Raw genomic sequence first — 26,645 nt, forward strand, 5'->3', positions numbered from 1 at the left:
CTCTGAAACGTAACATAAATTTTCGTAAAGAAATGCAAAAATAATGAATCTTGCGAATCACAGACTCCTTCCTTAAGCCTAGATCCTTTCTCAAATTTACAGGTTCCAGAGTAAAATCCAAAGACTTTAGTGATGACAATCTTGAGTAAAGTATTATTAAAATATTGTAATAAAATGTGCAGAATAATTATGTATTATATATATTTTTGGTTTTCTGTAACATTATTTTTTAAATTATTATAAATAAATAACTTTTTTCTTCCTTCACGATATATTCTGATACGATAAAATATTCCTAAATGATATAGAATAAATACCGAAATATCTTCGCATCGCTCAGACAAATGGCATGGTAATACTCTCTCTTCCCAGTCGCGCGAAAATGTAATATCGCGTCGCGATATCGTAACATCGTAATATCTATCGCGGACGGATATCGTAATTGCGGCGGAGCGCGAAAAACGCGATCATTCAGCTTTGCTGACGGACGACGACAAAGACGACGGGGCGGAATCGTGATAAAGAGTCCGCGGAGAGAACTTGGCGCGAGAGAAGAGATCTCGGGGAGATGAGAGAGAAGACGGGAGGAGGAAATAGGTGATGAGAAAGAGATCAAGGAGAAAGAAAGAAAGAGAGAGAAGGAGAGGGGGAAGTAAGATAGTCTGGAGCCAAGCTGGCTAACGCGAGAAGGGGCTCGTCGCAACGCGACGAACGTCCGCAAGAAGAGGCTTCTCTCGCGCGATTAGAGAGGTGGGGACGTTCGAGAGTTTATAAGAAGACGAAGGCCTAGTCGTGCTAGGCCGAGAATCGATAGTTTGCAAAACCGAGCGATCGTCGTGAAGTGTGTACGAAAAATCGAGCAAAAGAGAAAGAGAGAGAGAGGGAAACAGAAAAAAAGAGATAGAGAAAATATCCTATCCGTCCCATCGCGTAAACGAAGAATTGAGTAATCGCCCCGGCGATGACTTAAAGTAATCGCGATTGTCCGCAAATCAAATATATATACGTATAAGGACAGACTTATATAAGGCGATTGCATTTTCTCTTTCGCGCTTCTATTTTTTCGGTCGTGCGTGACGCGGACCATTGGGCGGAAAGTCCTAATTGAAAGGAAAAAAGAAAAAAAAAACAGGAATTTAGCTAGCGACGTTTTGAGAAGAATCTCCTCAACCCCGACAACGAACGGTGAGTATCTCTTGAGCGAAAGTCGCTCAAGTTTCGATAAAACCAAAGTTTTCCATAAGAAAAAAATCATTGATTAAGCTAGGAAATTACCCAATTGAAAAATAAATTTAAATCAAACTAGCTGAGAAACTAAAATAGAGCTCTCTACATAAAATACTGACAACACTTACTGAGAAAACTGTAATTATCTGTGGTAAACTATAATTATATTAACGCCAATTTAATATCTATCTATAATTATATTAACGCAAAGTCATTCATCGGAGACATCATCTTCGAATATAAACGGCGCCGATGAAAAGTATCGCAAGTGCATTTTCGGGCATCTTCGGTACATTGTAATCATCATCCGATATTGTTTTATCAGTAATACCTTAGAAATATTCCTTAACGTTATCCACTGTTGTAACTTTTCTGAACGATGTATTATATAAATTTTGCACATCGAAATGAATATCTTGTAATTTATAAATTTTTACAAATGATTCTCTTGCAATGCCTTTTGTCGGTGCTTCATAACTGGAAAATAAACTTTTATTAAGTTCGTTATTTGAATACAATCGTATTCATATCATTCATTACTCGCACTCCATTCCTGTTAATCGTTCATTGTTTATATTATGCATCATTATCCCCGTTATTCTTCATTAAACTTCATTATTCCATTCGATAAGAGATCGCGACCTTCCGCTGGCTACTATGTTCCTTATCAAAATAAAGGTATATAGGGTGTTTCATTAACTCCGTCATTTTCTACGGAATTATTAAAATTCTTTTTTTTTTTCTTTTCTTCTCTATATATATTATTTTGATGAATTTTAAATAGATAGCAATCGAGTTGAATAAAAAACATTAATTTTATTTAAACTGATTATTTTTCTGAAATAAAATTTACAACTATATATATTCGCGATGTGCATATATGACTTTTTACATTCGCGATTACGCGATAATAGTTTGATAAATATTGATTTGAATAAAAGAAAAAATATTCTCTTCATCCGCAATCAAAGTTTTATTTTTCGTTCGTTGTTTACAGATTTGCGCGACTGCGACTGTTCTCTTCGCGATTTCGAAAGGGGAAATTCGTGGAAAGAAGCGCGGAAGAGATTATGAAAATTCTATGAATTTGTATAAAGCTAACAGTGCAACTTTGATGAGATTTCGCGATATTTGCACTCTCTCTCTCTCTCTCTCTCTCTTTTTGTTTGCCCGTCCAGATAACCCCGTAAAAATCTTCCACTTAGCGGCTCCCACAGTGGCCGAGTCCCGCGTGCTTGGGTGTGATTAATGGTTTCCTTGTATCCGATTCCGGTATCATATTTACTAACCGTCGCTCCGAGTCTCGCCCCTTTGCCTCCGAGAAAAGCGCGCGCGCGAGAAAGAGAGAGGGAGAGAGAGTGTGTGTGTGTGTGTGTGTGACCGACAATGAGTCTCTGCTTAAAAAAAAAAAGACAAGTTCTCGCGAAAAAGAGCGATGTAACTCGAAAAGAAGATCGCAATAGAATGAGAAATAAAGTAATGCGAGAGGAACAGAGGGGATCTCTCGATGAGGGGAAACGAGAAGATAGATCCCGTGGTGTTTATACGAAGAGGAAAGAAAAGCGCCGTCGCGTCGATATCCCCATTGATGAGATTGGTTCTACATCTCTTGCACTCGTTTCGCCCTCGTTTCGCATCTTTTCCTCGTCTTCGTAGCACGCGACGTACGCGAGAAAGATCTCGTGTGTGATTCATTCTGGTTTATTCCTCTGTCTCGCGAGAGAGAGCCTCAACGATACGCGTTTTCCATCTCTCTTCTTCTTTTTTTTTATTTGACAAACAAAGAAGAATCTGCAAGTATCGAGATCGCGTGAAACAAACAATCTTTCTTAATCTTTAATCTTTAATCTTTGTCTTTGAGGAAGCACAACCCTTTATTACGATTAGACACAGAAGAACCGATTGAAACCTCAACATCTCACGATAAGTCTGATAAGTATATCATTAATGTGAAAAGAAATGTTACAACTCGTAGGAATTTAGAAAAAAAACCATCTCTGCATATAAAGCTTGTATTACAAAGCAAATCGATTGCAACGAAACAAAGTTATTACCAATTTTCATATAACAAAAACACAAAGTCGATGACCCGGTATGCATATCTCTCAACGCATATATCATTATTTTATTTACATTATTTTAATCGCTAGATTCGTTTTAAAATGTTGATTGAGAATCGATTCGCCTTGTTATTCTATCTATAAAAATATTGCGGTAAGGTTATCGAAAAGTAAATATTTTACGATATTTCGTATCTTGTGTCAAAATAATTTCGCACGAGAATAAATTAAACATATAAAATATCTCGCAAAATATATGTTCACTTTTCGAGATTATCTCGTCTTAATGCTTTTTCACATGGAAATAAAAAAAAATCATTTTATGCAAAGACAAAACACATGACGGAAAGAAATGGAGAAGAATTGCCCCTCTGACAATATTCCGTTTGTTCTCTCTCTAAAAAGAATTCGAATAAAGCTTAAGCCCTAATATAATTTCCAAGAGAGTTTCATTTAAACCGGATCACTCTATATATTATTGCACAAGTGAAAACAATGAATGATGACACAAATATTTTGCGCGGGAAGAGCAGTATCTTGCTTTTGTGCGTAAAATTATTTCACATCAGAGAAAGAGAGACGAAAAAGTATCCGCTGTATTTATTTATCCATTTACGTTACCATCCATTATCGCGATAAAGACTGTGTACCAGAGATCTCTTCCGTGGGCAAGTCCTTTTTTTTTCTATCGTGGAAACGTGTCAGAAGAATCGTTAATAAACGCCTCCGCGTCTCGCGAAAATATCGCAAGAAATCTCGATTAATGAAGCACTCTCCGTTCGGATGCCGTTCGTTCTCTTCTCCCTCTCTCTCTCTCTCTCTCTCTCTCCTTGCGTCAAGAAAGACGTATAATGAGACTCGCGTTGGATCTCATCTCGCGTAATTCTATCTCGCACAATTCTGTAATCCGAATTTTATTGTAGTTACAAAAAACGAAATACTTTTCAAAATGATCAACGAGATAATTTGTCAATTTGCGTGGTCGAAGTTTTCCGTCGGTTTATCGGGGTCAGCGAAACGTCGTTGAAGCTATCGCGCAACCTCATTATCGCCGAATCTGCCGAATACCCGTGTAAAGATAAACTTGATTAAATTTTACATCAATGTGACGTCATTTTCGATTGTTCGATTTATCTTTAAATAAACTCTCTATTCACTTTTTCACCAAAACATGCGATAATTTTCGGGTATAATATATAATAAAATAATATACATATATAAATTGCATTTCATATAACTCCCTCCCATGCACGAAGCCATCCGTTCAAATTTCACTCGATTCAGCAACTGTTTATTCGGACATTTTTGCGAATCATCATATATATTGTTATTCTCTTTATATTAACATAACAAACGGAAAAAAATACTTACCTCCCTGCATTCCTCTTGTAAACATCCTCTTAATAATCGCAGTCTTGTCGGTGTAAGCGTCGACACTGGCGATGTTGCTGCATACTCGTCGAAATTCGCGAAAGGAGTCATCCTTCGACGAGATCTTTTCCCTTTCTTCCTTATCTTTCTCCTTGTTATCAGTTGCGGTCTCTTTCTTCCTCTTTTCCGCCGTTTTTCCTGGACTATTCAAAGAAGAAGTTGTTTTCCGCGGCGACGCAGTCTTTTTCGAAATCTTTGTAGGATCTAGAAAAAAAATTGACAAGCCGCGGTTTTTTAATATATAATAAAATTCTTTATAGTTAAAATATTTTATAATAAAAATTTTTTATATTAAAAGTTATTTTTTTTATTTACATTATACATGATATATTGATACTTTATAAAATTTGTTCTGAAAAAATTGTTGAATGTATTTTCAACTAAAAAATTTGGAGGATTATATTCATTACTAAAATTAACTGTTAATTGTAATGAAAAAGAAGCTGATAAAAATATAATAATCCTTCGATAAAATCTTGTTTTTCTCGTCTAGCTATTCATACATCATCGACCTCCCACGTGAACAAATTTTAATTATGGAAGAGAAAATTATGAGCAAAAAAAATAGCACACGCGATATAACACGTAATCTTTCCCCAATATCGATAAACTTTTCCACCTCCGGACAGAGCTCTCAATCTCTCTTTTATAAGCATCAAGCTCTTTTGGAACTTTGTGTTGTAAAGCTACGAGCTTTCCGCTCGTAAGGAGGGAAATCTATTAGAAGTAGCGAAAGTTTCTTTCGCAGAGAGAAAAGCCGGGAAGCCTTTGAATGATTTCTCCGTGTAACATACAGATCGATTACGCATTTCGAGATAATGTAAAGAAAAGTACATTGGATTAAATGCAAACGTTAACTAGCTCCGATGAATTGCCAGACTCAGTAGCGGATCTATCGGTAAGCTAATAAAGCTTAATAAGTATCAGGGCACCAGCATACAGAGTGTCCCGAAAAAAACATCTTTTTGATGATAAAAGTATCTTATTTATGTAATTTAAAATTTGTTTTTCTTCCCTTAAAATATCGAGCAATGTCAATTTCAGTCTGTTTTTTATTAAAAAAATTTATGTATCAATATTTTGCTGCGAATACAAGTTATGTAATATAAATAAATAAATAAAATCGTTAAAGAATTTTCTCGAGAAAAATTGCTTTAAACATCAAGAGAATTATGAAAAATTTTCGATAAAAGACAAAAACGTAAATCCGTCACTGAATAGACAAGTAAGTCACGCGAAGGCGTAAAAAGGGAAATGTCTCTTTCACGAGAGAAGGAATTAAATACATGATACTCACAAGATTTCTCGAATTCCTCCAGCTTGTCAAGGATGAGCTTTCTATCGTCGTCGGACAATTGCTCCCAACCCTTCACATCCTCCGCGGGATCGTCGATTCTCTTGGTCGTCGCGCGCTGTTTGGCGAACGCTTCGAACATACAGGTGACATGATGCCAGGCTAGCATCAGTTTCCCATCCGCGAAGAAGCTCATCACGTACTTTCCGATCCGTATCTCGTCTTTCTCGATGACGCACTTGCATTTTTTACATTTCGCGCGGCCGGTCTTTGCGCGTTCCACAGCGAATGGCTTTTCTTCCTCCTGCTGCTGCTGTTCTTCCTCCTCGACTTCGCTCGACATGATGACTCACCTGTCGGGGAAATAGAAAAAAAAATAGTTTATAAAATTCATCTATAGTTTTTATTATTTTATTTAATTTTTTTCCGACAAAATCATCGGAACAAGTGCTAATTAAGAGACGTTTTGAATCTTTATATATAGATCATATCATCGAACATATCGCGAACATTCTAAGCAGATCTCGACGCACTTCTCCCTTTAATTCTTCCCTCTCTCGTAACTGGGAAATCAAGGATCCGCGAGTATAATCGCACTACGCCTTAACGTGGGTAATCGAGATTTTGATTAGCGTACAATCGATGTAGCTCCTTCGTAAAGGAGCTGAACGGAGAAAGCCGGTGTGTAGTCTCCCGCTAGTTGCGTAAATTGCTACATTATCCGCTCGGAAACGTACACGCGCGTTACGGATATTGAATAATTTACTTTAAACAGACAAACGTACGGCACGGGATTCCCGAGACACGCATGGATATTCGCTAATCAAGCTCGTAGATGAGATGTTACTTAATGTCCTCGAAACGTAATGACGTAACTTACGTCGATGAGAACGGTCTCTCAGGATCCCTCGCTTTTTTTTTATTTTTCTCAAAAGATTTTTTTAGCGTAACGTATTTAGGAGAAATAGAAGAGAGGAAAAAATAGGTACATACGAAAGAAAATAATAGTTTCTACAGTCACTTGCTAGAGTTACCAGTGATACGCGAAAACAAAGTATAAAAGTATTTAAAAATTAATTAAAAAAAAATATATAAAAAAAATGTGCGATTCTAATCTAGGGTCTCTTGTCTCGATAAACGAGTTTGGAGAGCTTTTGCGTCGAAGATGTCGATGTCGATTTAGACGAAATGTCGAATAGCTGCATGACGCAGTTTACTGCAATACGAAGATCGTATACAGTAATGAATGTATCAAAGCTCTTATTAAGCCCTCATTAAATCCGAGTTTACAATAATCCTCGAAACACTATCAATCCTCCAGAAACGCTTTAAATAGCATTCCTTTCTCTGCCTCTCTCTCTGTGTCTCTTCCTATTTCTCTCTTGCTGATGAGAATTGGGATCGAGTGGGATGATCTCATTGCATTGTTATTCGTCGATGGATATCGATGGAAGAGTTTCAATCGAGATCAAGAATAGAGACAATATGAAACAAATTTCGATTATTTTTTTCATCACATTAAAGAAATGAAAATGTTACCATCGTATTAAAAAAACATAAGATTATAGTCACACTTTAGATTAAAAAAATGTCCCTTTTCATTCATCGTTCTTTCAATTTTTTCGAGAACAAAGCCTCGCGCGAAAAAAAATTGCTCGACTTATTTTTGCGCGAGGAATTTTTTTCGATCGTACTCCGATCTATCATTTGAAATTGCGAAAGTAACAATTTCATCAGAGGAAGGAAGGGGGAGTGAGACGGAGAAAAAATCTTCACCGAATCTCGATAATTCTCCTTGCCCCCTTCCCCCGCATCCCGGCCTCTCAAAGCCGCGATAAGAAGCTGTCTTATCATCGCCTCGCCATTGGTTCGCGAGCATCGAGAGAACATTGCTCTAATCTAATTTTAAATATTCGCTCATCTCTTGCGTTACAGTATATACGATTCGACTGCGTTTCTTTTTTACACGCGCGTGCGATCGACATCATGAATCGTGATATCGCGATTAACCGCGAGTCCCTTTAATTCCTAAATTTTCCAACAGAATATTCGGCGAAAAACGCATATGCACGTTGAATATTCGAAACTCGAAACACGCATTCGTACGTGTACATAGGTACTTGCATCAATGTGCTGGTTTGTTTTCATTACGCGTGATTATCAGCGGCCTTATAACGCTCGTCATTTTCCTCGTCATCGTAATGTAATTAGTGCGTTGCAATTGAGTTGCGACAAAAATTCAATAGACGCGCATAGCGTTCGGAAAATGATCTGACTCGAATAATAAGGACACATCGTGTACGCGAAATATATACGTAATATATACGGATGGAAAAGTTTTCCATTCATACGAAGTAATGAGAACGTATCATATACGACGCAGATTTGATATTTGTGAATAAAAACATGCGAGGGAAAACAGAGTAGGCAACGCGATTCGATAGCAGAGAGAATATGAACATCGACATCGTTTTTGAATCTTTTGAAATAGAGAAAAGAATCGATTGAAACAAGTTAAAATTGATTGTTAAATGCATAAGTTCCTTCATATCCCTAAATTCGAGATATTTATTTATTTTTATTTATTTATTAAAATAAAATTATAAATATTTATTAAAATAATAAACATAATAAATTAATATAATAATAAAATAAATAAATATAATAAATAGATATGATAATATAATAAAATAATAAATAAATAAATAAATATATTTATTAAAAAACGCCATTAATGAAGAAATAAAATTTCGAAGAGAAAAGAAGAGAAAGAGGGAAAGTACAAGAGAATGATGATTTTCGTTTAATAAACTGTGAGAATTTATATCAAATCTTTCTTCAATATACATAATACAAGTAATACGTAAAATGTATAATTCAACTCTAAAAAGAAAAAATTGGAAAATATTATTCGGCTCGATAATAGAAAGAATATAAACGCCGAAAATTTTTCGATTCAAAGTGTAAAAATCTCTCTTACATGTTAGATCAATTCGTTTCGGATTCTACGTCGAAATGACGGTAACTTTAACGACGCGATGCGGCTAAAAGGCGGAACGCGACAGTTCGCAATATGAGATAGGCATCGCGTGTTTTATTGCGTTTTCATAAAAGGTGATAGAAAAGGGTAGGGGATGAAACGCAATCCTCCTCCTCCTCCTCCTCGTGTCGCACCTACTACAGGTGAGTAGGTGTGTTTCTCGAGGATGGTGGCGGATACGGTGCCAAGGGGCTGAAGGGGGTTATTCGACGCGCGGGTATAATAGAGGGTGCAACAGCCCTTCGCGGCTCATTCTGTCACCGCGTGTCGTCCCGTCGACGCAATAGAGAGCAATTTTCGCGAGGGGATTTTTGATCAGTGTAAGTTACACTCGCGAAATCTTGCAAATTTGATTATTGCATAATTCTCGAAAAGAATAGAGAATATAACACTTTCCTCCTTTTCTCTTACTCTCTTCACATCTGTAATTGAATTGAAAAAAAATTTAAAAATATTTACCGATTATTTTTTTCCAACGCCTAGTAATCTTCGAACGGCGAGCTTGTGCATCTGAACGCGAACGAATTGATTTCTAATCGTTTTGTTTGCGACGGACGGGCAAACGTTCTTTGACGGGCTCGCATTGAAATTAATGACGAGGTCGATTAGAATCTATAAATAATCGTTAAATGGCCATTCGTCAAGACGGAGAGACCACCGGCGCGCAAAATTCCTTCTACTATTATTAATATTATTATACGTACGTGACGCGTGATGTTCGCGCGTTTGTTATCGCTCAATATTGCTATTATCATTACAGACGTGACGCGATATCGCGCAATTTCGTTCGCGACATTTTCGTCAGATCCCCCTTTTCTCATTGCTCGATTTTATTCCTTATCACGTAACACGCACCGCACGTTCATCATACAGATAACATCCTATCGGCGAAAGGATAATCCGCGATGACCCCCGGAGACCGGCATCGCGCGAATCATGCTCGTTCTCGCCTTTTATGACTCACGGCTCTCATCTCCACTCGCAAAGTAAAGGAAAAGAGAAAAAGAAGAATCAATACCCGATATATTCACACGACGAAGATCGAGAGAAGAAAGTGAAATGTCTTGTTTCTGAAATATACTTTTACATTTTTAATAACGACAAAAGATATATCAAATGATCTCCAACAACTGCTAGTCCTGCCGAATTTACATATTTGTCATAATAAACCCTAATAAATAAAAACATTACTCTCTCCCAAATGAAATCATTGATAGCAGTGTGATTTCAATTATAAGTATAATGTTAAAAGAATAAAATTTCATTGATTTCACTGAGAAGAATCAACGATAGAGACAGATGTTTCAGTGAAATTTTATTTCGCGTAAAACTGAAAGATAGAGGAGCAAAATGCGAGTGTTTTCACTGAAATCTTGTCACTGTTTTTATCAGTGACGTTTTCATTGATTCAGTCAAAGAGAGTCCTCTATTTTATTTCAATCCCTAAATAATTAATAATTGTGTCGCGTCGCATGTATTAATGCAAAGAATTTCTTTTTTATAGAGAGCACGAGATACGAGGGAATGACGAAAAGAGCTAGTCGACGAGCTGCTAGGACAAGCTTTTGCCTGCTGGCGGCATTCGTCCTGTCCTGTGCCATAAGTGGCAGCGATAGAGTTCTCGCATTCCCGCAACCCGAACCGCTGCCATCGGGCTTCATCTACGGCGATAATTTTGCGGACGATACTGAGAGTTTCGTAAGTATAATACAATTTAAATATGTGCATGAGTCATGTTCTTTAAAATATAAATAAAAATATAAATTGTGTGTATTCTTTAGTCAAAAATAAAAAAAGCAAGATAAAATACTGTTTTCATAAAAGACACTTTTTCACCGATTATTAACAAGCTGTCTCGCTAGAAGATAGATAAAAAAGAGAAGAATAGTAAACAACGCTCATCTCTCGAATTTCGTTCTGCTAGATGTTATTGAGCCGCCTGAAGCAGCTGACGGAACAAAAGCATCGTGTGGACGAGCAGATCGAACGCGAGATCGCCGACGAACGCGAAATCACCGACGAGCAATTCGAGATCCAGGCAATGCTAGAGGCGAAGGCGCGGGAACGCGCGAACGAGGCGCGACCGGATTACTCCGTCGAGGAACCGGAACCGGAACCGCTGCCGATACCCGCCGCCATAGTCCATCACGAGCAACAACCGAACAAACGACACGGCACACAGAATGCAGTTAGTTGTGAGTATATCTTCTCTCTCCTCTGAATTTCTTCTCGATTGTTCGTCGATTCTCTTCGATTCAAGACGAAATAATTAAGTCAATTTCCACAAGATGAAAAATCTTGTCTCTCTCGAGACATCTCGCTGAAAAATTTAATAAAGAAATATAAAATAAAAATATTTTTAATAATCCTTTTCGCGTAATATATGCAAATTTGCAAGTTTCGTAGTCAAGTGCAAAATGTGCAACGACGATACTTTAATAAAGGCAAAGAAAATAGAGAAAAGATTACGACGATCGTAAATACTTTGGTGCGCGTTAAAGTTACTTAACGAGCGGCTAAAAAAATTCTCTGCTGACACGAGAGCTTTTAATATTCACGTAGCGTTTTGTATACTCGAGATATGTCTGGAACATTCGAGATGATCTCGGAATGATATTCCACGGATTTCCGACGCCGCGTGGAATCCGGTCGTTAAAATAAAAAACCAGCCGCGTTTCTCGTCTCTTACTGAGTTTAGTTAACTGGATCCCGGAGAATCGAGAAAATTATGCCACGCGCCATTTCAGGAAATCCCGCAATCCCGCGCAGAATTCTCCTTAGTTTCCTCGCATGGAAGGGAACGAGGAGCCTTTTCTCTTCATTTTTTCTCGGGTCATTTCGAGAGAAAAAAAGCGCTCCTCTCTCGATTATATTTACTAGTCTTACAAATAACTTTTCTCGGACACGCGTTTACGATACATCCGCGATGCATCGAAGGCGATCCACGAGGGATCGAAGGCGATCGTCATCGATAACAATTGATTGGAGCAATTGGCTCGTGACGCCAGACCAAGTGTCTCTCGATTAATTTCTCATCAAACGATTTGAGTTAAAAAAGATTTTCCATTTAAACGTACGAAGCATCCGTGAGAGATGTTCGCAAGATGCGAGAGATATCTCGATTATTACTTGATCATTGAAGAAAGACGACGAAGTTTAAGTTATCCGCGACAGCGAATAACGCACGCGATTCGTGTTTCAGACATGTCCCTGTGCCACTTCAAGATCTGCAACATGGGACGTAAGAGGCAATCGAAATAAGTTCCCGTAAATGGCATGGCGGGAACTTATAAAGAGGCAGTCGCGAGATGTTCGAAACGGCCGGCGAGCGCGGCGAGGAGCCAAGGGGACCTCATTGCGCTTCTTTAAAGAAACATTAAGTAAAAGATCAATAAAACACAGCTTGCCACGGTCAATTGAAAATTAAAAGTGAAGAAGATAGCAAGGACGAGCGGTCTCAGCTGCATCTATTCGCGATGCATGGTATCGCGACGTTCAAATCTCTTTTTTTCAGATTCAAGCAAGAGACGAGTAAGATACTTTTCATAAAAAATCTCAACATCTCGGAAAAAAACCTTGTTGTCTTGCAATGGATACATTGTATCTGTCGGGATACTGCGATATAAATTCAGGACGAACAAATAAAATATTTAACGACTTTCGACCTTCCGATGGAAAATTGATGAAAATATAAATATACAAGAGAGACAAAAATATTACGTCGCAAAAATGTACGAGAATCATCATCGCTCCTTCTTGCTATACCTTCGAAACAGTGATTACCAGTATTACATGTCACACACGCGCCACGATGAATCTTTTTGCGCACATGAATTTTACAAAGTGACGTAAAATCTCGCAAACGGCATGAAATAATGGTCGACGGGCGCTTCCATTAACGAACGTCGATCATCATCAAGTCCGTTTACAACAAAGTAACGAAAGGCGAAATAACGCGACTGCGTATGTAAAAAAAATATATTTATATTGGAAATATCAAGACCGTCCTCTTTATGTATATATCGTCCGATTGGTTCGGACGAGAGTTACGCGAGCTCCGGCAACGACTGTTTATCGAATTTATCGGAATATCGAGCAAAATCATCGACGAGGTACCGTTAAACGAAACAGAAGCGAGATGCTTGAAAGAAAAAAATTAATAAAAAATTAGTTCAAACATATAGTATACAATTTACGTTGCAAAAATTAATTTAATAAATGCCTGAAATCGATTATGAATATTTATATACAATCCAAAGTATTTCAATTATATTCAAATATTATTGCAGAAACAATGTAAAGATTTACGTGAAGCTGAAAAATTTTGACAAGATTACAATTATGTTTAAAATAAGATTGTAATTGGATATTAAAAATGTAAAAATGAGAAAGAAAGATTTCATATATACATTTAAAATTACTTTCTCTTTTTTTTCTTTGTAAAATTACATCGTGTAAATTAAATAATTGGATAATTAATTACAATTATAATTTTTGATCAGATAATAGTCTACATAATTGTACATACGAAAATATTTGAGAAAATTTAAGGCTTCTAAAAATAAATACAATTTATGTCAAAAATAAATGGTTTGTGTCCTTATCGATTAAATATTGACGGGTTTTACGGGTCTTGAATAATCTTAAGATTAGTTTATGAGATTCCCTCAACTTTTTTCATTAAATAAAATTTGCATTTTCGGGTTTCGACAAAGAGAATGATATGCGGTCATCAAAAATGTCGATCAATCGCTAATTTCAATCTAAGTCAGATAGAGACGGGATATATAAGAATCGAAAGAAGATAAATATCCAAGCATAAGCTCATGATTTATTAGCTTTCGATTTTTAAGGATTTCTGTAACTTATGAACTATATATTTATTGTCAGATTGGCAAATTTTAATTTATCAAAATCTATTTAATTATATCTCATCGATGGCGAAACGAGTAATCAAATATAAAATTTTTTTTCCCTTGATTTTCCAAACTTACACAAACCGTTTTTAAAGAAATGATGTCAATTAAATAACTGGTCAATTTAGCAATTATTGATATAATAATGGTATTGTCAACAAAAATATTTAGGAGAAAACTAAAAAAAAAAGGAAGAAAAACGTGAAAGTAAACGAGAAGAGACAGATTACTGGAAAAAAGCTCTCCTCGCTCGCATCGCACGGCGGTTACGTTCGCGATGCAAATAGAAATTTTATTTTGCACGGAGCTGACGCGCTACACGGAGATTTTCTCACGAGATAAGTAGCATATCTAAGTATGCTCTCTTAAACCGAGTCAGTGAAAATGTCATCGATTAAAGCAATGATTCCCCGAAGATTAATGAATATTTCAGTGAAAACATTCACTCTCTGCTCCTCATATTTGACTGACAAAAATTTAAGCGGTAAGATTTCATTGAACAATCAATAATAATTATATATATTTGGAATATGTATATATTTTCAAAATTTCCTCTTATTTGAATTTCTCAAGAAAAGCTCCCACACACACACATATATATATATATAGCTCAAATAAAACTATAATTAATATTAAAAAATTCAAAATTATGTACATATTACATATTACACTGTTTTACTCTTAAGATGTGATAAACAAAAAACAAACGAAGCCTTTGGGGTTGAAAATTCAAATATTATTGAACAAAATATATTACTATAAATTTATCTCATATATGATATAATATAAGACGCATTTTAAGATGTTTTAAAATTTTACTAATTTACGTTGATACATTTATAATTGAAACTTGAAATTCTCTTTTCAGTAATGATATATTGATTCGATTTAAGAGAGTAGAGCGATATTTTTTGGTAATACGAGATCCAAAAAAATCGTAGGCGATTAAAAGTTCGATGAAATTTACAAAGCTATCGCGATACACGGGGTCTCATCTCTAATAATATATATTTATTACTATTATATTAATGTTATTATTTCTTAGTCGATTTAAGCCGAAAGAACGCTCGCGCCGATTTCTTCCTCGTCGCGAAATAATATTTTATTAATTTACAGTTCACGCTAGTAATTTATTATTTACCTAGGTAGTTACACCTGAAAGAGGAGTGCGTGTGAGACTATTTTACGAGAATAGGGCGACGATCGGGATCGAGGAAGGCGCCCGCGTTCCTTCGTTATTTATGAAACAACGAACCAGGCGAGTCCGTCTCTCTTCTCTTCGAAGAGAAACATCGCGACATTGTGTTTCTTTTTTTTTATTATTTATTTAGCGCTCACTTAATTCAAGCTCTTTTCGCGCGTTGTGTGTATTTTCCCTCTCTCTGTTCATTATCCCTCTCGCGGCAACGTTACTCTTTATTTTCCCTGCGTATCGAACTGCGCGTCGCGTTGATCCGTATATATATTTCTTCGAATTTGCGATTCCTTTAGAGAGACTCAAAAATCGAACGAAAAAAAAAAAGAATTCGCTCTCTTAGGACGCGCGAATGTACCGACGAATGTATGTACCTCGCGCAAATTATGTGGTATATATATAAATATAATAACGCTAATAATAATAATAAAAATTATATCATCAGAATCTCCCAGAGGGCTTTATTTCTTTATCCCGAAATACGTAGGATACAATTAATCATGTTTTTCCCTGGAAGATATATATATATATTTGTTTTGGATGGTAAATAATATATTTCGATGAAGGAAAGTTCGGTTATTTTGCGCCTTTTCTTGAATTTCTCGCGCGACAAAATACTAAAAAATTGGCGCTCAAAATTATGTAAACTTACGTACTCGCGATGAAAATCAGCTCTCTTGAGAATCGATAAGCCTGTGCAATTTCCTCCGACATCGTTCGAACGAGAAAACTGTTGAAAACTTTCCGATAATGACGCTTAAAAGCAGCGTTCGCGAAAACGGTAACTCACTCCGAGAAATGGCGCGCAACTATGGAAAGATAAACAATAAAAAAATCCATTCTCATGCCATCTATAAGAGCAATTGAAAAGCAAATTCAAAGGCAAGTGACATCGGTAAATAAAGGTACCTATTTTATCGACAGATATTCGCATTTGTTTTTCTTTCTGTGAATTTTTCGAAAACTAATACAATAATGTTGATATAAAAATAAAATATAGTAATCCTTATTTTAAATGTATCTTACTAAAAATATAATATAACTTTTCATTAAATTTTTCATTAAATAAAAAATTTTGCGCGAGATTTTTACTTATTTTTATTATATAAAATATATATATATAAATATATACTTATTAAGTAGAAAAAAATAAAGAAAAAAAAATGGCATGCAAAATATAATATAAAATAATATATACTAAATGATTTTTTACAAATGAATTGTAAAAAAAAGCTTATTCGTCATATCTGATTGGTGAGATATAAAACTGTCGATAAAGAAACTATAATACGAAACCTAAAGGCAATATTTCTCCCTAGCCGCGAAAAATAACCTCCTCGACCAACGTATTCACGTGAAATGATGTTTATTGTCAAATAATATGCATTTATTATAAAAATCTTTCTATGACAAACTGTATAAATACTCACTGAAAAAGATAGATTCCTGCGTCTCCTCGTGACAAAACGACAAGTTCGTACAGACGCGGTTTAATCAAAATTATAAATACGGCATATTTTGTATATACTTTCACACACACGACAAATTTGATATTATCGATCACGCAATTTACTCTTTTGTAGTGGCAGCATTGCTCTCCGATGCCATCTGGGCAAATCCTATATATAATTTTCTCTTTTATTCGTATAGCTTTTTAGCTAAAAGAAAAAATTGCGAACTTTATACAAGAAAGTGTGTTTGATAAATCCTTCTCAAAATGTATTTTTCATGCTTGCAATGTTTTGCGCGATATTTCATAAATTTAATATCAAATTAAAATAGTTAATATTAATAAAATATTATTTTTGAAATATATGTTATTATTATTACATGTATATTCCTATATTAATGAATATTTTTGGAACTGTTTTTCAAATATATATCATATATATTTTGTTTATTTGAAATGTGTAATTCCAAATAAACGAAGAACAAAAAGCGCTTACCTCGCTCGTTATCGTTATAGTCATCGAATGATGCCATCCTCATCGTTTCACGCCAGCCGGAGAATTTCTAGAGAACGAACGGCGCAAAAATTACAAACTGACGATGAGACAACGAGAATACGATCCACAGCAACGTACGAAAACGTTCTCGAGTCTCGAGATTCCCAATAGTTCGTTACAACGCAAACTTTTGACGAGTGAAACAATTGAGCGCGGTTCACTTTCTGTTATATTTGAAAATCAAAGAATCCGCAACGCTGCCAATGTGAAAACTTTAGTTACTTTTCGTTTCGCCGGTGACATTTGCGAAAACAAATCGATCGCGCCAATCCGCTTAGAGAATCGCGCGTTTTGTCCACCAATCGAAATCGAGCAATCCTCGTCCCGATTGGTCGAATACTTTTCCAGCACTCGCTGCGCGAATGTGTGGCGAACACGGCGAGAGGCGAGATGAGAGCACTCCCTCCGGAACGATTCGTTTGATGGATTGCCATTTATGGTGATCCCGAGTCCCGAGCGACGAAGGGAGAGACACATCGATTTGCATCTTGCATCGAATCTCTAAACAACATTTGTGATGCGCTGTAAAACGTAATACGGACAAACGGAGAAGGACGACGCATCGTCTCTCGCGCGATTAAGTAAGCCCGCGTCTCGCGCCAAGAGATGCGTGTATATATATATATATATCTCCTGCTTATCGTCCTCCGCTGCTTTAGTCATACGCGAGCGAGTGATGTTGCTCGGCAAATATAAAGATGACGGCATCGCCGCTGTATGAATAAGCCGCGGGAGGTGCGCGACTGCGAGTGTCGATCGTCTCACTTGTCTGTTTCGTCTAGATTTGTGGCTCCTCTTTTCTTTCCCCTTCAAAATGGGAGCGAGATTGTATGTATACATGTATAATCCCTGGCGCTACTCCGTTCCGTCAATCCGTTAAAAATTCTTCTCCATGTGTCCTATACGAGCTTCTACTCTTCTCTCTTTTCAAGCTCTATCACCTTTTCTGTATCTTGGTATCTGTTTCGTTAACTCTTTTGTCCTGGTTTCTCAAGTCAGTTCTGGAGAGAAGAATATTTTTTAATTATTTATCTTGTATGTCTGTATAAGAATATTTGTCCATTGAATCGAAAGATTTATCAATCTATTTGTAATATTGCAGAATGTTCGGCAGCTCAAGATGGCTCGTTGTGTCGGGAATATTAGTGGTGGGCCTGTTAGCCTCGTTCGCATGGGCCAACTATTCTCCTCCAGAGAGATTGACCGGCATGAATCCTTGTATCAGTAAACAGACATGCCATGAGTGCATACAAACTCCGCATTGTGCTTGGTGCGCAGCACCGGTAAGTTCATATTAAGTATATGATCCAAAATTCTCTTTTGTTTTCTCTACAAAGCTTAATATTAATTAAGCATTGACAAAAAAATAGGACATTTCTCCTGACAATTGCCATTCATTTGATATTTCTGAATCAAATTTGTTTTTGCAGAAATTTTCCGAGAAGAGATGTTTCCTCCCAAATATCAATACCAAGATATTCGCGACGTGTCCTCCCGAGTACACGTGGAATCCTGATAATGTCTTCAGCATGCTGCGTCACCGTAACTTGACCAAGGGCAGTTTCGCCGCTGGCGGTGGCGCAGGAGGAGGATATGGCAGCATCGAAGGCTACTCTAATTTCTCATCTTCCAGTTCATCTTCTTCGCATTTTCATAAGGAAAGTTCGAGCAGTAGTGGAAGTAGAAGACAGGAGGCCGTGCAAATGTGGCCACAAGAAGTCAATCTGAAACTTAGAATAAGTAAGTTATTACTATGTTAAAAAAATAAAGTTGAAAGTACAATTGTTAATTTTATATTATGTGTATAATGTAAATTTGTTTCAGATGAAGCTTATAGAATGTCCTTCGCTTATTCTCAAGCGGAGGATTATCCCGTGGATCTTTATTATCTTATGGACCTGAGCAAGTCCATGGAGGACGACAAGAAGAAACTGTCTGATTTGGGCCAATTGTTGGTCGAGAGCATGAGCAAGATTACGAGCAACTTCCGTTTGGGTTTTGGTAGCTTCGTCGACAAAGTCGTGATGCCATACGTCAATACCGTGCCAAAATCGTAAGTTGCGAGATAAGCCGACAGAAGCACACCTTGTTGCCACTATAATAAGTGTGCGTTTGTGTGTCAATATTCGGCTTATCTTTGATTTCAGTCTTATCGAACCATGCGACGGTTGCGCGGCGCCTTATGGATACAAGAACATCATGAGGCTCTCTCAAGATACGAGCAAATTTGCGGTACAGAAATAACAATAAATATATATATATATATATATATATATATATATATATATATATATATATTAGCTAAATTTGTAATTAATTTTGAAATTAAGACAAATCTAAATTTCAATTCTGCCACCTTTTTAACGATTTTTTTTTAGATAGATATTCTTGTTTACAGGGATTGGTGCGTAACGCATCCGTGTCCGGCAATCTCGACGCACCGGAGGGCGGCTTCGATGCAATTATGCAAGCGATAGTTTGCCGTAATCAGATAGGATGGCGCGAAAAGGCACGTCGATTACTGGTATTCTCGACCGACGCTGGTTTTCATTATGCAGGCGACGGTAAGCTGGGCGGTATCATCAAGCCGAACGACGGCCTGTGCCACTTGGACACCAGAGGCATGTACACCCATTCGTCTCTGCAAGATTATCCGAGCATCTCGCAGATTAATCTAAAAGTGAAACAAAATGCCATAAATATCATATGGGCTGTCACTGAGGAGCAGATCAACGTTTATAAAAGACTTACGAAGCACGTGGAGGGTTCCTTCGCCGGCAAATTGTCTGACGATTCCAGTAATGTCGTGGAACTGATCCGCGAGCAATACGACGCTATCTCAAGTTCAGTTGAGATGAAGGACACAGCCAGTAGCGCGGTCAAAGTGAAGTACTTCTCGAGCTGCTTGGGTACTGGGCCGGCGATCGAGACATCGAAATGTGATGGACTTAAAGTCGGCACAAAGGTGGAGTTTATCGCGGAGATTGAAGTCACCAGTTGTCCAGCCAACAGATCGGAATGGAAGCAAAAGTTTGACATTTATCCGGTAAGCTCGCGCATTAACTTATTGTGTGAAATATTGATCGCCTGGACTCTATATGAACCAAATAAAATATTTTATTTTTTAATTTATACTATATATATATATATATATATATATATATATATATATATATATATTTATTTATTTATTTATTTCATTCTTATCTTTTATTTGGTTTTATTGTAATTTACGTGCTTTTTCTCTCCAGGTCGGTATAAACGAGACTCTCACGGTAAATCTGGAGATGTTGTGCGATTGCGAGTGCGAGCGCGAAGGCCACTTGTACGAGGAGAAATCGCCCGAGTGCAACGGCGTGGGCACGCTCAAGTGCGGCGTTTGCGAATGCGATGACGGATTCTTCGGTAAACGGTGCGAATGCAGTCCGCATCAGGAACTCACCGGTTTCGACAAGCACTTCCAATCGTGCCGACCTGACAATACCTCCCTCGTGGATTGCTCCGGCCGCGGCACATGCGCCTGCGGTCAATGCGAATGCGAGGAACGAGAAAATCCGAAGGAGGTATTTCCTTAATTCTCTCACTATTTACACATATTTACAGTTATTTTAGTTCAGTGCTAAAGATTATAATTTATAGATTATAATTTATTTTTCCAATTTTTTTATCTTATATTCAATATTTTAAATTACATGATTTATTTTCAATGATACGATGAAATACGAGTAAAAACGGACAAATAAAATATAAAATTAAATTAAAGTTAAATAAAGGAACAATTGCATAGAAATGAAATGGTTCTTGCGGTATCTATTCGCAAAATATTTGCGAGATCACGATCATATTCTTGCAGGTAATATCGGGACACTTTTGCGAGTGCGATAACTTCTCCTGCGACCGCGATCAGGGTAAGCTTTGCTCGGACCACGGCACCTGCGAATGCGGACAGTGCGTCTGCAACGCCGGCTGGACCGGACCATCTTGTAATTGTAGATCTTCTAATGACTCCTGCATCGCGCCGGGAACCACGAATGGCGTACTCTGCTCGGGTCACGTAAGTGTACAAGAAAATTATATACCGTTTCTCCTTCCAAAATAATTTTAGTAGAAACTCGAAGAATTTACATATCATAAATCGCTAATTTATCCATCTCTTCTTTCTCCTTTAGGGTGACTGTGTTTGCGGTGAGTGTATCTGTCACGAGGAGGGCAACACTCGATACTCTGGCAAGCACTGCAACAAGTGCCCGACTTGTCCAAGCCGCTGCGAAGAACTAAAACCGTGCGTACAGTGTCAAATGTATGGTACCGGAAACTACAGTGATCCGGAAGAATGCGCGAGAAACTGCAAGGAATTTGTACCCGAAAGCGTGGAGACGGTGATCGTTGACGTGGACAACGACGAGGTGCTGTGCTTCGGCACGGACGAGGACGACTGCAAATACAATTTCGTGTATTACTACAACGAAACCAACTGTCTGCAGGTTCGCGCTCAAAAAGAACGCGAATGTCCACCACAAGTCTACATGCTCGGAATTGTATTAGGCGTGATCGCAGCAGTAGTTCTAGTCGGTCTGGCGCTGCTACTACTGTGGAAACTGCTGACGACGATACACGACAGACGGGAGTTTGCTCGATTCGAAAAGGAGAGAATGATGGCCAAATGGGACACGGTACGATTGTATATTTCTCGTAAATCAGATTGAGATTTGGAAAATTAAACTTTGATTTTTTCCAATTCTTATTGTTCCAAATATATTAAATATAAAGATATAAATAGTTTCCGCAAAAAATGACGTACGTTTAACAAAAAAAGATTATATAATAAAAAAAATATAAATCATTGAAATATTATATAGGCTAGTGTAGATTAGATTTATTGTATGTTAATTATTTTAAAAACCTTTTCCGTCTTGTGTTCGCAGGGAGAAAATCCGATCTATAAGCAAGCCACTTCCACGTTCAAGAATCCGACCTATGCTGGAAAATAATACGCCTTAAAACGCGAAATTTTTAAGAAAGATTCACAATACGAATCTTTTTACGACGCGATTTACAATTTGCGAACGACAACTGTGCTTGGTGTCTCGTCTTAAGTTCAGCAAGATCTTGAGTAGCTACGTAAAGAAATGCGTAACTCTGCGGCGACATAACAAGATCTAGATCTAAGGTATTTTAGCGTTTACACAATTATTTAAAGGAACTAATATTTAAATACAATATATACTCTATTTTGTTGAGATATTTGTAAAAAACGATTTAAAATACTGCCATATAACATAGACTGCATTATAGACGCGCGCATACGCGTCATTTGTTTACGAAATTATAATGTTATATTTTATCGCGATCGTGGTTTAAGGAAAGCAGGTTAGTTAGGCTAATTTTAATATTCAAGTGCCTTTTAATATCACGACAGTGTGCTTGCAATTGACCCTCAGTTACCTTTGCATTTCTTACGCTATACGTACAGATGAACAGAGTGTAAAGTTAATATGTGGTAATATAATTTGGGAATGGATCCAGAGGGGATAAGTAATAGGAGAAGGTTCATACAGTCGTATTTATTCACATTATTCACGTTTCTTAGTTATGCATCTTTTTTATACGCATTTTTAAGAACATGTTTGTTCTTTTTGTTGGAATTGAGTTTTTATTATTGTCTCAAAGATAAAGATTAGGAAACTACAAATAAATTTGGATACTTTGTACTTTCTTTGAAAGAATGGAAACTATGATGTGAGTCATAAGATACTGTATATTTGAATCATTAGTCAACAAGATTTTACGGGAGATATAAAATAATTGTAAATATTTAAGTGGTTATAGAGTAAATTTTATCAAGCATTATTTGAACGATCGAAAATAATTCGAAAACGATACGAAATATCGTATATCGGATCTATTCCTGAAATACATCGCGCACATATTACGTTACATTTCTTATGTATAAATAGAAAAAAAGTGCCGCCCTTTCTTCCAGAAAACGAATGACTGTCGAGGATCTTATACATCTTTTAGTGCAATCCATATGAAGATATATTTCATGCGAAAAAATTCGAAGATGCATTTATCTGCGAATCTTCTATCCTATAATGTAATCGTTTTACTGATTAAAGCGCGTTCTTTTTTTATTTCCTTTTCGCGTGACTCTAAAGAGACTCGAAAGTGTTTATAGAAAATTTGTATAAATGTATAAAGTATTGCCCGCGTCCCGGATATAGAAATAAGTTTTAACACTGTATTTTAACGATGGCGCGACATCCAATAACTATGATTATGTCTCGCATTTTATTTCGTAAATATATATATAATATATATATTATATATAACCAAAAAAGTGTTATATAATCGGTTGTTTCTAACACAAGAGTACATGAGTGCGAGGATTCAGAAATATATAAAGTATAAATAATTCTGAAAGTAAACAAGTCGTGTATACAATCATATGCGAATCATCTGCTTCACTCTTCTCGATTCGTGAATCTCACGAAGCACATCGATCCCAAAAGATATACATGCAACGATGCAAAAAGGGAGATCAAACGATGTGATATCTCGATCCATCGTGTTTTTAAATCATTTTATCTTTTTTGACAATTTTACAACAGCTATAACCGCGTTATTATTAATCGTATTGTCTGTTCTTTTGTTTTATATTAGCTCGACTGTAAGTTAACGTGAGTTAATTACTATAATTGACATTACTCCACGTGCGATTGTTCGCAAACTCGATGAGCTATATGTAGATTATAAGCCCTAGGCGAGAACTAATAAAGACGATGTGTTAGTAAGCGTTGCTATTTCGTCACATCTTGTGTATCACCCAGATCGCAGGAGATTATTTTGTAAAACGCGAGGAGAAGGAAGGGAAAAAGAGATTGTGTAAGGAAAAAATAGTATTTTTACGAAAATATTGACAACATACAATATTGTTTCGACGTGTATCACGCAATGATGTGTTTACGTGTGTCATGTATAGATGCATTAGTAAGAGAGAAGGCAAAAGAGAGAGAAAGAGAAACAGAAATATGGATTCTTCCATTAGATTATCGTGCAACTTTCTTTTTCTGCAAATTTACTAGATAATATTGTGAAAGTTTAAAATATTCTTAATTCTTTTTCGGAATTCTTCCTTTCGAAATTAAATTATGAGGTGATGTCATATTAATGTTTCTTTCATTATTGTACAACTGATATCAAAGCGAGCATGTAAATCATTATCGTTCTGAAATTTGGTAATTTAGAGTCAAACGAACAAAAAAAAAATATTAAAACGAAACGTTAAAAATATTTTGAGACTAAATTATGCTCTCTATATGTCAGCAAAAAAGAAAATGTTTACGTTTTTCTTAATATGACTCATCTATTATTGTACTTCCTTAACAAATACTACGTACATATGATTTATTAATGCGAACAATAAATCGCGAGCAAAGAAAAGATCGTTCTAGCATCTAATGAGCGTATATTCACATCTTTTTGTGCGATTGGGCTAATGAAAAAAAGAGGGAGAAGAGGAGGATTTTTTAAGTTTTAACGTCGTTTAACATTTTCGAGAAATTGTATAAATGAAAAACTACGCTCAAAAGAGAAAGAGTCTTAAAGGGGATAGTAAAATTTATTTTGGAAACAAATAATGTTATAAATAAGCCGTTTTAATGGAGAAAATCTATTCTGCAGGGACATGAACATTGTCATAGGAACTAAGGAACAATAAACCAGTGAGGATAGGAACTAAAGGGCCAATTTCCAAAGGTATTGAAACATGAACAGTGAAAAGAATTACAAAAACTATGTCGAGAAAAACACAATACTTCATAACAAAGGAAAGGAAAATCATTGTTTTCTTGGCTATGAAAAGAGCAAATCGTTAAATCGGGCTGCAAAGATGTGATATTCCGAAGATTTCTCCGAACGTCACAACATAAATCGAAACACTGATTTTTTTTCGCAAAACTTGACTTCTGCAGTCTATGTTTTAAAAACACGCTAAAAAACTCGTCGCGTTAAAAATTCGAACGCGCGCTCGAAACGGAAAGGAAATGGCAACAAACTGGTTTATCAATGTTTCAAAACACGCTTATCAACTATCTTTTGTCGACAAGTTTAGTAAAAGAAAACCATATACAGAGCTCGAGAATTGATAATAATAATTAATGGGCAATCTAATCGGAGTAACGAAAAAACGAGTGACGAGAAAAAAGAGTATTTTCCTCATAAGAGATTTCGATAAGATAAAAAGCAAAGGACTTATCCTTTAACTGTTAAATTTTCTATCTATTTACCTTTGATTTTTTTATGATCTTTGTATTGTATATATTTTCCGTCTTCGAGCAGTAAACACGTGCGGATTTGCATTGCGTTGCGACACACTAAAGGAAAAATACGCATCGCCTAGCTTGGGATTTAATTAACAATGATAATCAGAGGTCAATCAATCGGCAAAGCATACATTAACGAAAGGAAAAGTGAAAAAAAAAATAATATTACTTACGGAGGTTTATTAAAGGTGGCTTATCGGAGAGGCGCGCGGTCTTCGTGGAATCTTTTTTCTTAATCTTCAGAAGTTTTTAATCTTTTCAACTCGTTGCGAACTATGTACACAATACTATAAAAGAACGCGGTAAAAAGAAAAAAAAGAAAAAACATCGCGTTTACATATATGAATAAATAACACAATTCTCGAGAGAAAAAGGGAGAGAGATGATTCTGCGATGAGGCAAGAGAAGCGAAAAGTGAATCATTATTATATATTCATTAAAAAGAATCTTTGGAGGAAGATTTCGCGCTCCTACCCTTCGTCGCGATCTTTTTTGCGTCTCGACGTCTCGTATATATGTGCGTATCTCCTCGCCCCTCTCGATGCGTCGCGATAAACGCGACTCGCGTGCGCGTAGCAATCGTCACGTGTTTGTATACACAGCGCACGAGGTAGGTGGGGATGAGAGCGACGGAGAGACCGAGAGTGGTACATTTGACGCAGAGCACGCGACGCAGGTACATATATATACATACATTGATCTGCGTATGCGTGTATACGTGTGAGTACGAATCAGTTCAGTCGGCCTCTATCGCGCGCGCGTCATCGTTGGATCGTGTAGAACGGCGCACAAGATGCATTTTACTTTCTTTGGCCTTCCTCTCGAATAGAAGTCGTTGAGTTTTCTGCAAAAAGTGCGCGTATTTAGGAGAAAAAAAAAAGATACACTTTGTATATGTATATATCATGCGCGTGTGCGCGCGCGCAGAAAAATCAAATGACAGATAACTAAGAGCGTAAGGTACATACTTACCTACCTGCATTCTCACCTTTCTCGACGGGGGGTGTTCCTTGTACGACAGCTGTCCCGAATTCTGTCTCTCTCTCTCTCTCTCTCTCCCCCTCGTAGTGGTCTCCCCGTCGATCGCTCCTTCTCGCTTCCTTCCCTCTCTCTCCCTTCGAGGGCCGCGCGCGACAGCTGAGGAAGACCATC

General features: G+C 36.8%; 3 protein-coding genes and 1 long non-coding RNA gene across 11 annotated transcripts in view; 2 read left to right on the forward strand and 2 right to left on the reverse strand.

Annotated features, from left to right (window-relative positions):
* The window catches only part of LOC126856754 (DNA ligase 3), a 29,849-nt gene extending 12,454 nt beyond the window's left edge, over positions 1–17,395 (reverse strand). For 2 of the 6 annotated variants that reach the window (XM_050605566.1, XM_050605563.1), the window contains exons 1-5: positions 17,110–17,395; positions 16,594–16,821; positions 15,816–15,972; positions 6,016–6,365; positions 4,659–4,922 (exon numbers count right to left, since the gene is read on the reverse strand). In XM_050605566.1, coding sequence (XP_050461523.1) covers positions 4,659–4,922; positions 6,016–6,355 — 604 coding nt within the window. In that variant the 5' untranslated portion in view covers positions 6,356–6,365; positions 15,816–15,972; positions 16,594–16,821; positions 17,110–17,395. Of the gene's footprint in view, positions 1–4,658; positions 4,923–6,015; positions 6,366–9,511; positions 9,627–15,815; positions 15,973–16,593; positions 16,822–17,109 lie in introns of those variants that run through there. The other 4 variants (XM_050605565.1, XM_050605564.1, XM_050605567.1 and 1 more) reach the window with 4 other exon arrangements.
* Positions 683–15,610, forward strand: LOC126856760 (uncharacterized). 2 transcript variants are annotated; one of them, XM_050605577.1, is made up of 4 exons: positions 683–1,185; positions 10,557–10,750; positions 10,977–11,247; positions 12,255–15,610. In XM_050605577.1, exons 2-4 carry the CDS (start codon positions 10,577–10,579, stop codon positions 12,311–12,313), a joined length of 504 nt encoding a protein of 167 aa, XP_050461534.1. In that variant the 5' UTR covers positions 683–1,185; positions 10,557–10,576; the 3' UTR covers positions 12,314–15,610. The 2 variants fall into 2 exon arrangements, with proteins under 2 accessions (XP_050461534.1, XP_050461535.1); XM_050605578.1 differs by lacking the exon at positions 683–1,185 and adding an exon at positions 9,280–9,372.
* Positions 17,396–17,583: 188 nt separating the features above from the next.
* Positions 17,584–23,963, forward strand: LOC126856755 (integrin beta-PS). Of its 2 annotated transcripts, none has more exons than XM_050605570.1 (10): positions 17,584–17,750; positions 18,272–18,452; positions 18,600–18,909; positions 18,994–19,222; positions 19,317–19,401; positions 19,568–20,215; positions 20,421–20,732; positions 21,023–21,223; positions 21,339–21,842; positions 22,095–23,963. In XM_050605570.1, exons 2-10 carry the CDS (start codon positions 18,273–18,275, stop codon positions 22,158–22,160), a joined length of 2,535 nt encoding a protein of 844 aa, XP_050461527.1. In that variant the 5' UTR covers positions 17,584–17,750; position 18,272; the 3' UTR covers positions 22,161–23,963. The 2 variants fall into 2 exon arrangements, with proteins under 2 accessions (XP_050461527.1, XP_050461526.1); XM_050605569.1 differs by lacking the exon at positions 17,584–17,750 and adding an exon at positions 17,766–17,997.
* LOC126856761 (uncharacterized) lies at positions 23,414–26,613 on the reverse strand. The gene is made up of 2 exons (XR_007688406.1): positions 26,466–26,613; positions 23,414–26,337 (listed from the first exon to the last, which is right to left on the reverse strand). It is a non-coding gene; the product is annotated as an uncharacterized LOC126856761 (long non-coding RNA).
* Between the last annotated feature and the right edge of the window lie 32 nt (positions 26,614–26,645).

Source organism: Cataglyphis hispanica, chromosome 19 (assembly GCF_021464435.1).
Source record: "Cataglyphis hispanica isolate Lineage 1 chromosome 19, ULB_Chis1_1.0, whole genome shotgun sequence".
In the NCBI taxonomy this organism is placed as follows: Eukaryota; Metazoa; Arthropoda; class Insecta; order Hymenoptera; family Formicidae; genus Cataglyphis; species Cataglyphis hispanica.